The sequence below is a fragment of the Salvia hispanica genome, chromosome 5, assembly GCF_029641045.1.
Source record: "Salvia hispanica isolate PSC_SH4W2 chromosome 5, Shi_PSC_v1, whole genome shotgun sequence".
Classification (NCBI taxonomy): domain Eukaryota; kingdom Viridiplantae; phylum Streptophyta; class Magnoliopsida; order Lamiales; family Lamiaceae; genus Salvia; species Salvia hispanica.
In genome coordinates this window covers 6,598,008-6,615,905 of record NC_142696.1, presented here as the reverse complement: position 1 = coordinate 6,615,905, position 17,898 = coordinate 6,598,008, and the positions used below count along the sequence as shown (strand labels likewise).

At 35.2% G+C, this 17,898-nt stretch overlaps 1 protein-coding gene and 1 pseudogene across 1 annotated transcript; both read right to left on the bottom strand.

Annotated features, from left to right (window-relative positions):
• Positions 1-8,340: 8,340 nt before the first annotated feature.
• Positions 8,341-9,033, bottom strand: LOC125189934 (transcription factor GTE7-like). The gene is made up of 3 exons (XM_089059037.1): positions 8,800-9,033; positions 8,496-8,718; positions 8,341-8,390 (listed from the first exon to the last, which is right to left on the bottom strand). Exons 1-3 carry the CDS (start codon positions 9,031-9,033, stop codon positions 8,341-8,343), a joined length of 507 nt encoding a protein of 168 aa, XP_088915163.1.
• A 5,126-nt stretch (positions 9,034-14,159) lies between these two features.
• On the bottom strand, positions 14,160-16,521 carry LOC148924271 (subtilisin-like protease pseudogene; annotated as a pseudogene).
• Between the last annotated feature and the right edge of the window lie 1,377 nt (positions 16,522-17,898).

Here is a 17,898-nt window from a genome sequence, read left to right as displayed (position 1 = left end):
TATTTTCTATCAAATCACTGACTGGTTGAAACGGATAAATTAGCAAGATGATCTATTAGCCAATATCGACCCTTGTCGCGATTGGGAAAAAATGGCATCGGAATGGCGCGGAGGCAGCTCATTGTTGGATATTTTAGTGTAATTGTGTCAACTTGATTGATCAGTATTATCATAATGATATATCATATAAGTATGGAAGTGCGGAGTGCACGCTTATTTGAATTCATTATGATGGACGGGGGTTCGGGGGCAGCGCCCCCGGGTAGTGGGGTCCAAGGGGCAGAGCCCCTGGCTGGGGTCGAGCTGTGTAAGGAATTCATCCGAAAATGTAATTTCTAAAAGTCAAAGGACTAATTTGCAATTTCGGAAACCTTTTGAAAATTAGTTATTTTTGGTTTTTCCCCTCAACAGATGCACTGGTTCATGTTGATAAAATCTGGTCGATTATTTTTGGTTCGTATATACTTTCTCGAACATCAACATTCAATAGTTCTGATTTCTCTGAATTGTATCCGATCAAATATTTTGGTAGAACCACCTAAATTGATTTGATATGAAAGTGATATCATCACGACTGTCAGATTATCCGTTTTGTTCAATATTCTAAATCTCCCTAACACTCATTGGGACTGAACCACGCGCCGAGGCAACGTGGCATGCAGAGAAGGGGCGGTGACGCCTACTCGGCCACTAGCCAGTCAGTTTTATCCATTTAATATTAATTCGAAAATCAGAAATAATAATAATAATAATAATAATAATAATAATAATAATAATAATAATAATAATAATAATAATAATAATAATAATAATAAAGTTCTCACTTCACCAAATATTAGTACCTTTTTTTTCAACTTTTAATTGTTTGTTTCATTTTTTTCACTTCAAATTCATCTTATTTTATCTTTAAATACCTAAAATATAAATAAAAAAAATTCACGCCAAACACTCTCTATTCTCATTTACGCTCTTAAATTTTTCTACCCACAATTGTGTCCAATCAACAACACCCCTACACAACTTCGGCGGCTGGGGCCATTGGAGCTTGTGGAGCACGCCAACGCCGGATACCCAAGGCTCGGCGACTTCGGGTATCCAAGGCTCGACAACTCCCAGTTTAACCTTACTCGGCGGACATGTAAAACTCGATCGAGGGCAAATTCGGGTGGACGCTCGAATAAAGGCCGAGGCAACCGTTGTCCAAACTTCAAGAGGGCAACAAAGTTGACGGCGAAGAGGACGGTTTTGTCAGTTTCAATGTGTACACACCGTACAACCTGGCCGAGACAGATTATTACTCCCTCCGTCCACAAAAAAATAGAGTACAATTACCATTTTTGGCCGTCCACAAAAAATTGAGCACATTCATTTATGGAAAGTTTTCAACAAATAATAACCCTACACATCATTCCACTAACACTACTTCTCACTTATTTTTTCTCTTTCTCTCTTACTTTTTTCTTTTCTTTCTTACTTTACTAATTCAACATTAAAACCCGTGCCACACACAAATTGCTCTATTTTTTGTGGACGAAGGAAGTATTTCACATTCAAAACAGTAACCAAACACATCAACAATATCATAAGCATTTTACGAACGTTATAACCCCCCCCCCCCCCCCCCCCCCCGTCCACAAAAAATAGAGCACATTTACCATTTGGCCGTCCACAAAAAATAGAGCATCATTTATAGAAAGTTTTCAACAAATAATAGCCCTACACATCATTTCACTAACACTACTTCTCACTTACTTTTTCTTATTCACTCTTACCTTTTTCCTTCTCTCTTGCTTTATCAATTCTACATTAAAACCCGTGCCATACACCAATTGACCTTTTTTTTGGATGGAGGGAGTATATTATTCTTTTGCACACAAAGTGTCATTATAACCCCTCAACTACAATTTCACCAATAAATACGGAACCACAAATATCAACAACACCATATCATTTTATCAATATTACAGTATATATCATTTTATACACTAAAAGTATCATCTCTTCAAAAACAGGAATAATATACATCAACAAAACCATATCACTTTATAAATGTTACTCCTTCCGTCCCAACAAAGTTGAGTCGTATTCCTTTTTGGGATGTCCCAACAAAGTTGAGTCATTTTAATTTTTTGACAAAAAATAAAATATCCAATCGCTCTTACTTTATTCCATCATCTACTTTACTCTCTGTATATATACATAGTTACTTACTATAATCATATTCGATAAACACATATGGATGTATTCATATCCTAATGCTAAATATATGTAAAATACAATATACTTGTTAATCTATTAAATCTTGTGACCTAATGGTTAAATTAATGTCACATGTCATATAATAATGTAGATTTTTAGCCTAGTAATATCGCTGAGATAATAATGTAGATTTTTTGTCTAATAATGTAGATTTTCAGTTTAATAATGTAGCTCGACTAGTAATGTAGATTTTAGTCTAAAAATGTATCGCGACTATTATTATTACAACCATCAAATCCAAGAATCCAAGGGCTGTGATTTTTGTTGCGTTTTACTCTAAGAAAGGTGTAAGAACGCTAATACACCCCTTGGAGTATAAAACTAAAGTTCATACAGAATTCATGCTCCCTTGGTCTCATTCAAAATTATCACATTTCTTTTTTATTTATCCCTATCGAAATAACCAATTTTACTTTTAGAATAAACACTCTATTTGATATTTCTTCATTATAATATTTAGAGTGAACTAACAAAAATGGTCCATAGACTATGGGTTTATCTCGCCCATAGCCATAGACTTTAAAAATATCGTCAGACATTCCTGGACTAAGGGTTTATCTCGAAAATGGTCTCTTTTCACTGTTTTCGGTTGAAAATACCCTTTTGGGGGATTTATGGGGGGTTTGGGCAATTTGGTCTTTTTACGCTTTTTAACATTTTAAATCTGATATTATTTCAGTTATGTACTAAATCTGATATTATTTTAAAATTATCATTCTTCTTACCTTTTGTCATCCTTCACTTTGTTTCTTTATTTCAATATTAGATTTAATTTTACAAAATTAAATTTTAAATTTTAATAAATTTTTTTAATTATAAAAATTATTAAATAACAAAAATTAATAGTCATAATCAACATTTGATAGTGACTAATATTTAATCAATAATGTATGATAACGCCTTAGTTTTAATCAATATTTAATAGCTTTAATCATAAATACATCATATAACACGATTTATTCCGAAATAAATATGCATCTAATGTAATACTAATATAATTTTCGTTTATTAATTTGTAAACAATCAAAACTTAATAGAAAATTTCAAAAAAAGTACTCCTATATAAAATTTTTAGTAGGATCAAATTTTTAGTAACTTCATAATATTCAATCACAAGCAATTATAACAACCGAACGAAAGCTAAATAGAATAGCTCTTATTTTTCCATCATGATTAATATTATTTTTCTGTACTTCTTTAGTTCAGCTGAATATTATATTAAATAACAAAATTTAATAGTTTTAATCAATATTTATAGCATCCATGAATTAATAGTTTTAATTAAAATTTTTTTATTGATATTTAAAAATCAAAATTTAAAATTTAATTTTATAAAATTAAATCTCATATTAAAATAAAGAAACAAAATGAAGGATGACAAAAGGGAAGAATAATGATAATTTTGAAATAATATCAGATTTAGCACATAACTGAAATAATATCGGATTTAAAATATTAAAAGTGTAAACAGACCAAATTGCCCAAACCCTCTAAAAGGGTATTTTCGACCGAAAACAGTAAAAAGGACCATTTTCAAGATAAACCCTTAGTCCAGGGATGACTGACAATATTTTTAAAATTCAGAAACTATGGGCGAGATAAACCCATAATCTAAAAACCATTTTTATAGTTCACTCTAATATTTAACCTAATAACCCTATCATTTTATGGGTCAAAAGTATCATTTTTATTAAAAATGATATTTATACACGATAAAATGATATTTTTTCAGCGTGCATAAAATGATACTTTTATTCCATAAAATGATATTCTGTTCCATAAAATGATATTTTTCGTCCATAAAATAAGGGTTATTAGATTATCACCATAATTATGGGTTATGATATGATCACATCCCTATATATATATATACACGTATAATTCATTTTGTTTTTTGTTTGGTTTGTAAAATATCAAATCACACCAAAAAAATAAAAGTGGAACTAAGTCTGAAAAACTAATATTTTTATTGAAAATAAAAAACATGTTATCATAATAAAGAAAAATTATTACTAATATATGAATAATGATGCTACACATAAAATCAATACCCTCCTTTTAATACACGTATACAAGTTCATTGGATAAGAATTTTTGTAAAAGATTAGTTTTACTTATTTATTTCAACTATTTTGAATACTCCGAATAAAATATATACTAGTACTAAAATTTAAATCTAATTTAACATTTTTAATGCAACATTATCTCTAAAACAAATTACGAGGCCCAATATTATGAAGTTGAATAATTAATGCCCAGGCCCACCACTTAAAGTCGTCTTCTCCAATGCTTTATCTTTTTACTTCTACAGATCTCAAATAGCAATCGAGAAAACATTAGGGCGGACAGAGGCCATGAGCGCGGGGTTACTGAGTCTGGCTCCGGCCAAGCCCCCGCTGGAGCGGCGGCTTGGCCTGAGCTGGTCCCGTCCCTGATTCGTTTATTATGATTTATATCTAGTGCGTAGTGGTTAGATTTGATATAATATTACCCTTTGTTATATGATATTGCACATATTACAAAATAGGGTCTTGTTAGGTTGAGATTATTTAGCTAAATTGAAAAATGAGATGCAATGTGAGCCACTAATCCACAAGATTAATAAAATATCAACAGATACTACATTATGTTAACACGGGGGTATAAGTGTCATTTCGTATTATAATTTCTGGATTTGTTGAGCAAAAATTTTGGATTGAATTGGATGAACTTTGTGCAATACCGTTTTTTCTCCAAAATTGAAGCTGAAGAATTTGAGCAATTGAAACATGAATATAGGAAGTAAACAGAAGCAGGGAAGACAATTGCATGGCGATGAGGTAGGGGATGAAGACGAGCGTGTTGGCGATTAGGTAGGAGGAGAGGCGGTAGACGCCGCCGGAGGCTTCTCGGAGGAGGATTGGTCGCTCGTTGATGAAGATCGGGAGAGTTTCAGTGGTGGAGGAGAGGAGGAAGGTGAGTGTGTACGCGAAGAGACCTAATCGCTTCTCGATCCCCAATTTGTCTAATCCGATGTTGATGTAGATCGTGCCGAGCACGATTCCGACTCCTATGGCTTGCAATGTGTTGGTGACGAGCAATTCTGTAAATCATTTTCCAGAATCGGAAGGATAGGAGTGTGATTTCGTGGATTCTCGAGATTCCAGATCTGATTTTGTGTTCAATTGGAGGAGGAGAGATGGATTCAATTGATTTTTCCGGCTACTGCTCCAGTTGTTCCAGTGGTTGGAGGTCGGTGAGGATTTCTATGGCGAATTTAAGGGGATCGAGCTAAGGGGGGACGGTGAAGCCGTTGGAGAGGAGGAAGGCTTCGAGGGAGGAGTTGTCGCCGTGGTGGATCAAGCAGCAGCAGCCACCGCAGGGCGTGCCGCCGGAGCTCTTCTCCATACTGCAGTAGGTGAAGAGAGCGTTGGTGCCGTTCCGGAGCCACCAGCAGCGCAAGGGGGCAGCGGAGGTGGTGGAGCTCGATAGGATTCTCCAGGTGTTTGATGAATTGATTCAGAAGGTGTGTGCGTTTATGCGTGTGAATGTTTCCTTTCTTTTCAATGAGGGATTTTTTTGGTGGATTGTTTTTCTTATTCTTTAGCTGAAATTGTTCTTGATGGAGTTGATGTCTTACTTAATTCTGCTGATTTTTTATTGGTCTTGATATCTTACCATAGCTAATCTCTCTCTATGTTTGCCTCTTGAGCTAAGATTTCCATAGCTTCTTGGTTCTTGAAAGAAACATATTGATCTATTTGAGAGAAAGAGTGAGAGAGAGAGTGGAAAACATCTTGATCTTGTAAGGAATAGAGTGAAAAGCAGCACTCTCAATATTGATGATGACGATGATGATGTGCAGAGCCATAAAATAGTAGTTATTTTTTAATTACAAGAATTGTTTTAGTTGTTGACACAATATATAAGTTGTTGACAAGATGTTGACATTTTGCTATAAGTTGTTGACATTTGATATTGTGGCTATTGATATATGAATTATAACTGTTATTTTTTAGTTGTTGATATTTTAATACGAATTGTTGACATTTGATATTTTGGCTATTGATATGTGGATTATAAGTGTTATTTTTTAATTGTTGACATTTTAATACGAGTTGTTGACATTCGATATTCCGCCATTTTAGAAATGAAATGACGATAATACCCCTAGTTGGCATAATCATGCCAACTATACACATATAATGTCAACTATAAGTTGTTGACATTTGATGCAGCCACTCATTCATAATTTTCGTGCGATGTCAACAGCGTGTAGTTTATGTCAACTAGGGGTATTATCATCAATAGCTTGCACATCAAATGTCAATAGCCTGCATCAAATGTTAACAACTTATAGTTGACATTATATGTGTATAGTTGACACGAATTGTATATGTAGTTGACATTATATGTGTGTAGTTGATATGAATTGTATATGTAGTTGACATGGATTGTACACATAGTTAACATTATATCTGTGTAGTTGACATTATATGTGTGTAGTTGACATTAATTGTATATGTAGTTGACATAGATTATATAGGTAGTTGACATGCATAGTTGATATTAAAAAAGTGAGATAACTAAATCTTAGCAACTAATTTTCAAATGAGAAATATTACCAAACAACTAGAGTGCAAAATATTTCATGCTTTAATTTGGAGAAATAAAAGAGAGAGACACGTAACATTTGCCTCAAAAGCAGAATTCTTTACGTATTTTCCGTTCCTTTCATACTTGATAAATCATCCAACAACAATAAAAATGAAACAGAAATTTGTGGAAGAAAAAAAAATTAGGAAATTAGAGACGACACAAAAACGACAAATATGAATTAATTTAATTTAAGAATCATAATACAACAGATTTTGCACACTCAAACCCGAACACAAACAACAATGATTAAGTATTAACCTACAAATTAATCACAATTAACAAACAACACTCAAATCAAAACAGAATCCCCAATACAACAACAGATCTGCTACATTGCCCTCAAAGCTGAATCGAAGCCAACACGAATTGGTAGAATTGCAAATCAGCGACTACAATGGGTGATGGCGGAGCAGCAGCGAGAGTAGGGGTGAATCGGAGCGCGGCGGGCAAGGGATCCTGTTAGCAGTTATACGCCTCCTCCTCCCTCTCTCCTCCTCCGCCGCCGCTCCTCCGCTGCTTCGCCTCCACGTAGCTCCTGTGTGCGTAGTACGCCTCCGCCTCCACGATCCCCGTCTCCGCATCGTCATAGGTCTGGATCTGAATCTAGATCGGGCGGCGCTCGTAGTGGCCGCGCGAGATCCCCTCGAGGTCGTCCATCCTGGCGAGCGCGGCGGCGTAGAGCTCGCCCGAGACGCGGTGGCCATTTTTGTGCTTCTTTTCTTATCTGTGGAAACCTCATCGATACTACTACACTTGCTCAGGATTGAAGACGGTGGTGAAGATGAATCCCCAATCCCCAAACACAAGCTGAAAACCTAATTAAAACATATAATTACCATTCTACCCTTTCATAATAAATTAATCTAAAAATATTTGTTGTGTGGTAAAATCTGGACCACTCATTTAATAAAAATGAGTGGCTGATATTGCATCTCATTTCTTAATTAGCTAAATAATCTCAATTAGCCTAAATAATCTCATTTCTCAATTGAGATTGCATCTCATCTCATTTCTAAAAAATAATTAATATTGATAAGAATATCGAATGTCAACAACTCGTATTAAAATGTCAACAACTAACAAATAACACTTATAATTCACATATCAATATCGAGAATATCGAATGTCAACAACTCGTATTAAAATGTCAACAACTAACAAATAACACTTATAATTGACATATCAATACCAAAAATATCGAATGTCAACAACTCGTATTAAAATGTCAACAACTAAAAAATAACACTTACAATTGACATATCAATACCGAGAATATCGAATGTCAACAACTAAAAAATAACACTTATAATTCACATATCAATAGCCAAAATATCAATTGAACTAAAACAAAGTTGAGATATCACAGTTAACAGGCAAGAAAAAGCAACAAAACTGCCAGACATCCAATTCAATCATCAAATAAAAGTTCAATCATCAAATTGGTCAATCATCTGCGTCGGACTCACTACCAAAGGAACTCCCTGAATCAGAATCTGTAAAAATCAAGCCCAAACGAATGAACATATGTTTCTGTTTCCATTTTCCATACTTTCACCCCCAACACAATGTAGAAACGCAAGAAGAATCAGTATCAATACCACTCGAGGATGACGAATCGCTACTTGAGCTGCCAGAACTGCTTGAGCTACTGCTGGCATTGCCTCTACCATCATTCTCCTGCCCAACAACACCTTCTCTCTCAATCTCAATCTCCACAGCAGGGAAGCTCGCTGCTGGCATATCGTCATCAATATCTACATCTTCTTCATCATTTTCTTTCATCATCTTGCCACAATCATCATTCTTGTCGCTCAATGCGCCCTACACAACATTACCAACAACATGAATAAACAATGAAGACACCACAGAAAAGACAAAAATCTTGATGCAAATTAAACTTACCACATCAGCATCAGTAACAGGATTGAAGGGAATAGAAACTCCAGCAGCTGGATTGTTGTTCATCTTCAACGCTTGCCGCTTTGTCTTGCTCACCATCTTCTTCCAATTGGTCACAAACCGATCAAGTTCCCACAGCGTCTCTGTATCAAGAGTCTCAATATCAAGCTCAATTTCATCGCTATCCTGTGCCAAATGCTCATCCCTCTTCTTGATTATCTGTACAAGTTGAGGCATCTTCTATTGGGGTAAATTCTGCAACCCAAATCCAAGTTTTGTTGACATCCAATTCCTGATAATACTTCCAATTCCATAAACAAATCAACAATTAAGCTTGCAAAAAGTTCAAATCATATAACAAAAGCAAATATTGGAAAATCAATCTCTCAAATGAGTTCACATCCAATACAATTGAATCATCTACTGCAAAAATATGGTAATATGGTTGCAACAGAAGCAAAAATCTCATATAAATATTGATAGCAAAAACACAAGTTAATAGCAACTCATCAAATCATGATCAAGGAAAAACAACTACTTAGTCTACAGTCATCACAACAAGCACTACAAGGCAAAAAAAAAAAAACAGAGATGTATCAAAATGCCTCTATTTTACAGAAATCAGTAAAATTTCACCTTAATTAAAATTCATAAAATCAGCAACAGCAAGTTTTACCGAGGAAGAATTGCAAGCGAATTAGACTAAGAAGTAATTAAACCTAGTAATCGAGGCTTCTAGCAAATTCTGGACCAGCAATCGAATCACGTCGCTCGCAAAGCATCAAATAGCTCTCTCTGTCGAATAGCATCAAATTCTGGATACATGCTCCTTCACACCGATGCCGGCGATGCGCTCCGACACATCCGCCGTGGAAGACGACCAGAGCTCGCGCACAGGATCTGAAGTCAACGGCGGTGGAAGACGATTCATGCTGTTCAGAGTGAGAGTTTTGACGGAAGGATCATGAATAAGCCCCTGCAATTACCATTCTGCCCTTTCAAAATAAATTAATCTAAAAATATTTTTTGTGTGGTAAAATCTGGACCACTCATTTAATAAAAATGAGTGGCTGATATTGCATCTCATTTCTCAATTACCCTAAAAAATCTCAATTGATCACAATCCTTACAAAATATGTGTATTATTTTGCTAAATCATACTATCTCTCTCCTCTCAAATAAAATACTCCCTCCGTTCCACAGTAATAGAGGCGTTTCGTTTTGAACTCTCGTTTTGAAAAAAATAATAATAAATAGTTAAAGTGGAGAAAGAGTAAAAGTAAGAGAGAGAATAATGTAGTGAAGAGTCTTATCTACAATATTCTCTCTCTTACTTTACTTTTTTCTCCACTCTAATTATTTATTATTATTTTTTCAAAATGAGTGCTCAAAACGAAACGCTTCTGTTACTGTGGAACGGAGGGAGTAAAATCTTACGGGATTTTCTAATTCTCTAGGCTTATCGGTAATACATTTTCTCATTAATTACTTATTCATTAGGAGAAATACTATGATAAAAAGACAAATCAGCAAGGAAGGAAAGTCTAATTAGGAGTCCAAAATTAGATAGACAATCTCCAATCGATAAATTTTTTTTTATATTTTTCCATTTTATAATTTTTCTTTTTCTACTTTGTGTTTCCTTTTTTGCATTTAGGGTTTAACTTTTTAATTCGTAGAAATTATTCCTCGTTATGTTTCTGTTCTGCGTTATTGTACTAGTTTTGTGAGATTAATTGAATTGTAATGGTTTATTAGAAACATGGACGCTGAAAATTCACTTGGGAGAAAGTATATAGGTGGGAATGGGTGGTGACTCATTTACAAAGTTGAAATTGCAAAATATATTCGGATGCAAAATAATGTAGCTGTTAAAATAATTAATAGTTTGGAGATAAGACTCTATGAAGGAAGAAATGATTAAATATTTATATATAGACATACATATGTTTGCATTAAGAAAAAACTTTGTTTTTTGTTGCAAAAAGTGAGTAAATTGTTATGCAATGAGACGAAAAATAACATTTGATAAATTGTGTGTACATCCACATGTGATTCATGTGTATAAAGTAATATAGAGACAACAAAAGAAAAACATGTGGATAATCTCAATGTAGTCTCTAAACTTGCAGACTTGGATCACATGTAAATTCATACATAATTTGCCTAATGTTATTTCTCATCTAATTGCATAATGACTCACTTTTAGAAAAAAAACAAAATATATTACTCATGTATACCCAATGCAAACATATATATGTATATAAATATTTTTACCTTTTTCTTCATTCCCAGATCTCCATCTACATACCATAAATGATTTTCACAGCCACATTATGCCTCGTACGTACATGTTCTGCAATTTTCACCTTTGCAAAGGAGCCACGTCTAAACACATTCCCAACTAATGTAATTCCATTCCTAGTGAATTTCAACCTCCATGTTTCTAATCAAACAAATCACAATTCTATTTATCTCACCACACTAATATTTGTCATAATCAAAAGTCAAAACAATCAATGAGAAACCGTGTAGGCCGAGAGAATTAGGATTTTGCAAAATAATAATCCCCCGGTCCCACTTTAGAGTCCCGGTTGAGCTCGGCACGTGTTTTAAGAAATATAAAGGAAAGTTGGTAAAAAAAGTTAATGAAATGTGGGTCCTACTTTTTTATATTAGTTTTATAGTAAAATGTGAAAGGTTAGTGTAATGTGGGGCCTAATACCATTTATAGAAAATTCAAACCGGGACTCCTAAAGTATAACACCAAAAAATGGTAAACCGGGACTCCTAAAGTGGGACGGAGGGAGTAACACATATTCATTATTTTTAGAGTGAACTACAAAAATGGTCCATGGACTATGGGGTTATCTCATAAATGGTCCCTGGACTTTAAAAATATCACCAGCAGTCCCTGAACTAAGGGTTCATATAAAAAACGGTCCTTTTGTACTGTTTTGAGACGAAAATGCCCTTTTGAGGGGGTTTGGGGGGTTGGGCAATTTGGTCTTTTTACACTTCTAACATTTTAAATCTGATATTATTTCAGTTATGTACTAAATCTGATATTACTTCAAAATTATCATTCGCTTTTGTCATCCTTCACTTTGTTTCTTTATATCAATATTAGATTTAATTTATAAAATTAAATTTTAAATTTTGATTTTTAAATATCAATAAATTTTTTTAATTAAAACTATTAATTCATAGACACTATAAATATTGATTAAAAATATTAATTTTTGTTATTTAATATAATATTCAGCTGAATTGAAGAAGTACCAAAAAATAATATTAATCATGATGGAAAAATAAGAGATATTCTATTTAGCATCCGTTCGGTTGTTATAATTGCTTGTGATAGATTATTATGAAGTTGACTAAAATTTTTATATAGGAGTATTTTTGTTGAAATTTTCTAGTAATTTTGATTGTTTTCAAATTAATATACGAAAATTATATTAGTCTTACATTAGATACATATTTATTTCAGAATAAATCGTGTTATATGATCTATTTATGATTAAAACTATTAAATATTGATTAAAACTAAAGCGGCGTCATATCTTATTGATTAAATATTAGACACTATCAAATATTGATTATGCTATTAATATTTGTTATTTAATAGTTTTTATAATTAAAATTTTTTATTGATATTTAAAAATTGAAATTTAAAATTTAATTTTGTAAAATTAAATCTAACATTGCAATAATGAAACAAAGTGAAAGATGACAAAAGAGAAGAAGAATGATAATTTTGAAATAATATCAAATTTAGTACGAAACTGAATTAATATCAGTTTTAAAATGTTAAAAGTGTAAAAATACCAAATTGCCTAAACCTCCCAAAACCCCTCAAAAGGGCATTTTCGCCTCGAAACAGTACAAAAAGACCGTTTTTTATATTAACCTTAGTCTAGGGATTGGTAGTGATATTTTTAAAGTTCAGAGACCATTTATGAGATAACCCTATAGTCCAGAGATCATTTTTATCTAATTTTTTGGTCGGAATTTCGATCGTTTTATTTTGTTTTCTAGTTCAGTCTTATTTTTAAGATACCTTCATGCCACGTCACTTATTTTTTTTTCTTTCTTATTTTCTCCTTTTTCTCGATATCTTTTCTTCTCTTTTCAATCGACAGTTCCGTTATTCTTTGTCCATCTCTTTCATCTCTACATAAATTTACCATCAATTTCTCCTATCAAATGAATAAAATCATCTGATAATTTTGAATTACACTTACTTGGCACCGTCTACTTCTTATTCTTCTTGTGCTCTTTGCGTTGTTATACTCGCCGTCCTCTTTTTTGAGTCTCTAAAATTTTACTTTCTCCATCGTGAAACACTATTAAATAATTAAAGAGGAGAGAGTAAAACATAAAAGAGAAAAAAGTTGAGGAGCGAAGAAGAGTGAAAAAAATAGGTGGAGAATGCAATAGACAATTTTTTTTGCTAAAGGTTAATCACTCACTTATAGTGTGATGTCACTGAAAGAATAGATTTGCTTATCTTGGACGGAGGAGTACCATTTTTGCCATGGTTGCTGAGAAACTAGAATCAGAGAAATTATTGAGCAAGAATCGAAAACTTCCATAATTTATTAATAATTCAAATTCAGAGAAATTAATTATGGAGCAAGAATGAAAAAATATCATAATAGTAACTTATCAGATTGAGAAAAATTTCATTGCATAAAAACAGAGCTATTGTCGGATAAAGAAATATTTTTAAAAAGAGGGAAACTAGAAATTGAGAGATCAGAGAAGCAACATTCGGAAAAAAGGGAAAATTGTTTGGATGAAGAATGATGGAGTATTATGCTTTGTACGCTGAGAATAAAATCACAATTTGTCAAAAAAAAATTTGGCGCAAAGTTGAGAGCGAAAACGGCAGATTTGATGACATGAGAGGCGACCAAATCTTCATATTTATAATACGTGGGTATCCTATTACAAAGCATGTAAATAAGGTCAAATCTAACACTAGAAATAAATCACAATAAGGGGGAAAAAAGAGATATATGGTAATAAGGGAAGTAAATCATAAGAGAAATATGGTTATAAGAGAAAAGAATAAGGTAATGACGGAAACATGGTTATACTGCGTGAGTCACTATTTCTCAATCATCTTTATTTTTAATGGGAGATTAATTTAATAGAGTTCCCCATCATCATACATAATTACAATTACAAAATAAAGTAACTATAATAGAAACCCCTATTTAACAAACCGTTTATAGTTGTAATTGGTCACAATAAATTGTAGTGCAACCTACTTTTTAGTGAATTAATTGAGTTCTTGATAAAAAAAACTTTGATTTTCTTTCATTCAAAATTTTATTTGAGCCAACTTGTTCACGTCAGAAAATTACTATCTGCTTTTTATTAGGATTCTTAGCATAACATAATATGAAGCTGCTACATTCCATTTCCACACTAGTCAAGCTCTTTTAGGGAGATAGCAATAGGGCTCCGAACAGAGTGGTTTTGAGAAGTCCATTTCAAGAATCCTTGCACGAATGTAGTATTCGGAGCAGATGCGAGTAGTTTGAACTTGACCTCGTACTTCAATTTCTGGTTTATCTTCGAGAACTTGAGTGTGGTAGGCTCAACTTGTACATCAACGCCGCGTGGTGGCGATATCACAACGCGGTAAGATGAGTCTGCCTCGCCGACGTTAGTCACAGTCCTCGTGTAAACCTGGGAAGGTGATTTGCCATAGAAATTGATTGCAAACGAAGGATAATTTAGCTGTGCTTCCGCTATGCTCGATTCCACTGAGCAATTCACCCTCCTCTGTAGAAAAATGCCTACCTGGCGGTTCGTGTAGTTCAAACCGCAAAGGTAAGAGATGTAGTCTTTGGGGTTGATGTCGTAGACGAGCCCCGGATCGTTAGCTCTTGATGGATTCACTTGGCCTGCCCCCGTGGCAAACACGTCAGCCGGGAGGGACTTCTCGTCCTCAATTGGGTTATGAGCGAGGTTCACGACGTCTGCAGTTGTCATGATGGCGGACTTGATTGCAGCGGGCGACCAATCAGGATGCGCGCTTTTGAGCAGGGCCGCCACGCCGCTCAGGTGTGGGGCCGACATTGAGGTACCTGAAATTATGTTGAAGGTGGATTTTGTGTTGTGTTTGTTTTCAAGAGAGGTGGGCCATGCTGCAAGAATATCGACTCCAGGGCCTAAAATGTCGGGTTTCAAGATTCCAGGGCTTGGATAGTTAGGTCCCCTGGAGGAAAATGCAGCAACCACAGGTGCGTTGTGATCATCGCCTATCAGTGTGCCCTGGAAAGAAATTGCTGCGGTTGGATTTCTTGTTGAATTTATGTACGCTTTGATCCTCAACCCGTCTGCATAGCTGAGGTGTGTGGTTGGAAGGACGTGCACGTCGGCTGAAGTGACGTTTCCATATTCCTCGTAGTTCAACAGAATCATTCCGACACCACCCCCGCTCTTCACTACTACGCCCTTTTGGATTCTCAACCCGCCTAGCTCACACACCACTATCTTCCCTCGGATGTTGCTCTGGCTCAGTGATTCGTTGTAGCAGTAAGGTGCGCTTTCGTCGGAAGCGTTGAGCATCCCTGCATAAACAAGAGGGAAGAGCTTTTTCGGAAAATTCCTTGGTTGAAAAGCTGATTGGCCATCCAATTGTTGCTTGTTTCCCAACACTGCTCTTGCTCCCAATTTTCTGTCTATAGTGCTTGCTCCAACCGTGAGAATCCAAGGTGCACCGTTTCCAACAAAGCCGGAAAATGGGCCATCATTTCCAGCAGAGCAGCTAACGAAGATGCCCTTCTGGATCGCGCTAAATGCACCAATAGCAATAGCGTCTGTGCGGAAGTTCATCGTGTCCAGGCCTAGAGAAAGTGATAGCACATCGACACCGTCTTCAACAGCTGCGTCCATGCCGGCAAGGATATCACCTTCACCGCAGCATACTTTGTAGATGGCTAGATGAGCATGTGGTGCAACGCCCGCAGCAGTGCCATTGGCGCTGCCAAAAACATTCGCGCCTGCAATGAAATTCCCAGCAGCAGTGCTGGCAGTGTGCGTGCCATGGCCGTCATCATCGAGTGGGCTTAGGTACTCTGCACTGAAGTATCTTGCTCCAATGATTTTGTTGTTGCACGTTGTGTGGTTGAATTGGCACTTCCCCTTCCACCTAGCTGGTGGCGGAGGCATCCCCTTGTCGCTAAAGGACGGATGTTCAGGCAGTACTCCGGTGTCCAAGACTCCAATAATCACACCTTTACCATAATTGGAGTGTTTCCAGAAGCCTGTGTTCTGGTTCAACCCCAAGAAGTTGGGAGAGTGTGTTGTATGCAGAGACATGGGCTTCTGAGGCCGTGCCAAGATGAATCCTTTCTTCTTCTCCATGTCCTTTACTTGGTCGGGTGAAAGCCTAGCAGCGAACCCCTTTAACACGTGGCAGTATGAGTAAACTAGACGCGCTTCGTCCTCACTCGTGCTAGCTGTGGTAGCCGGGAGAAAAGAGCGGTACCAGCTCTCTAGATCTTCGGACTGGGAATGAGACATAAGGTTTGCATCAGGTGCCTCAACATGAACAATGTAGGTTTCTAAGGTGTTTTTATTTGGTACCTCAGATGCAAATATGGGCAGTCTAGTGATGCATAAAATGCAAAAGATGGTAATCCTAAAAGAAAGGAATGTCATGTTTGTTAACAAGGAATTGTTATTGTTGTGTGTTTGTTTAGGATTCCCTAATCTTCCATTCTTATAGAATCAATTTTGTATATGAGGGGCTGCCATTTTTGACCCATAAATATTTTCCACACTATAGTGCTCTCATGATCATTATTTTTTTTAACTTTTACTTCATTCTGGTGAAATTTCTATTCGTCCAGTGCTAGTGCTTTTAAGTTATTAATTCGCTTGCGGTACTCGTGCACCAATTTTAATCTTTTAAAATAGTTTTATATAAAAAGATGTGATTTAATCTACTTTTGATTATTTTGTGAGCTTTCCTTACAAACATTAACTAAAATTTACGAAGACTCGGGTCTACTTAGGCCGTTTTAAATTATACACTACAATTTATAATAAAGTATAGAAAATTAGCCTCAATTTATACTTCAAGACCAATCTCATTTATTAAAAATAGAATCTTGGGTTATACCCTTATCATTAACTAACAAATAAAATATTTAATAAAAAAATAATAGACAAGCTCATCAGATAAAACAATACCACAATTAGACAAATTTTTTATTTTATTTTTATCAAAAACTAAATCACTAAAAAATACTACTCCCTTTGTCCCGACTAAGATGACACACTTCTTCTTGATCGGCACAAGATTTTAGGACTTTGTTGGTTAAGAGCATCCACATCCGTGCTCTTGCCAAAGAGCACGGATCTGGCCCAAGCAGGGGCGTAGCTACATGAAGGGGATAAGGTGCATTTGCCCCTCCTCAACATATTTATTTTTATCATTTTGTTTTATAATTTTTCAAATTGTTTCAATTTCCTCTATAAATGCCCACCACAAATTTTTAAAATTTCTTTATATAAATATTTTTGCCCCTTCTGAATTGAATTCCTGGCTCTGCCCCTGGGCCCAAGACCCACTTTTATTTATTTTTTACCCCCTGCTCTTTGGCAAGAGTACAACACTCACATCCATGCTCTTCCGCAAGGACATGCTCAAGGGTCCCAACATTCTATTATTCAATTTAAATAAAAACATTTCCATAATATTAAAATGCATTAAAAATACACAAAAATTTGAAGTATAAATGAGAGATAAGTTGATGTAAAGAATGGATGATGAATGTGAGTATTTATAGATAATTTTGGGTTAAATTTTTTTAAAAAAAATAAAAAAATGGTAAAAAAACAGCTACATTTTTGGGATCAAAAAATATTTCTTTTTTTTTCGGGATTATTTTTGATTTTTTATGAATTATTAAGAAATAAATAAATTTAACAAAATAAAAACGAGCCAATCACGCAACGCCACGTCGCCCTGCTCAGCGGCACAGACGTACTAGATGCATCGAGCAGCGTCGTGCCAGCGGCGAGAGTGCAGCGGCGGACACAGCGGTGCCGCGCCGTCGACACGGACGACGTCCG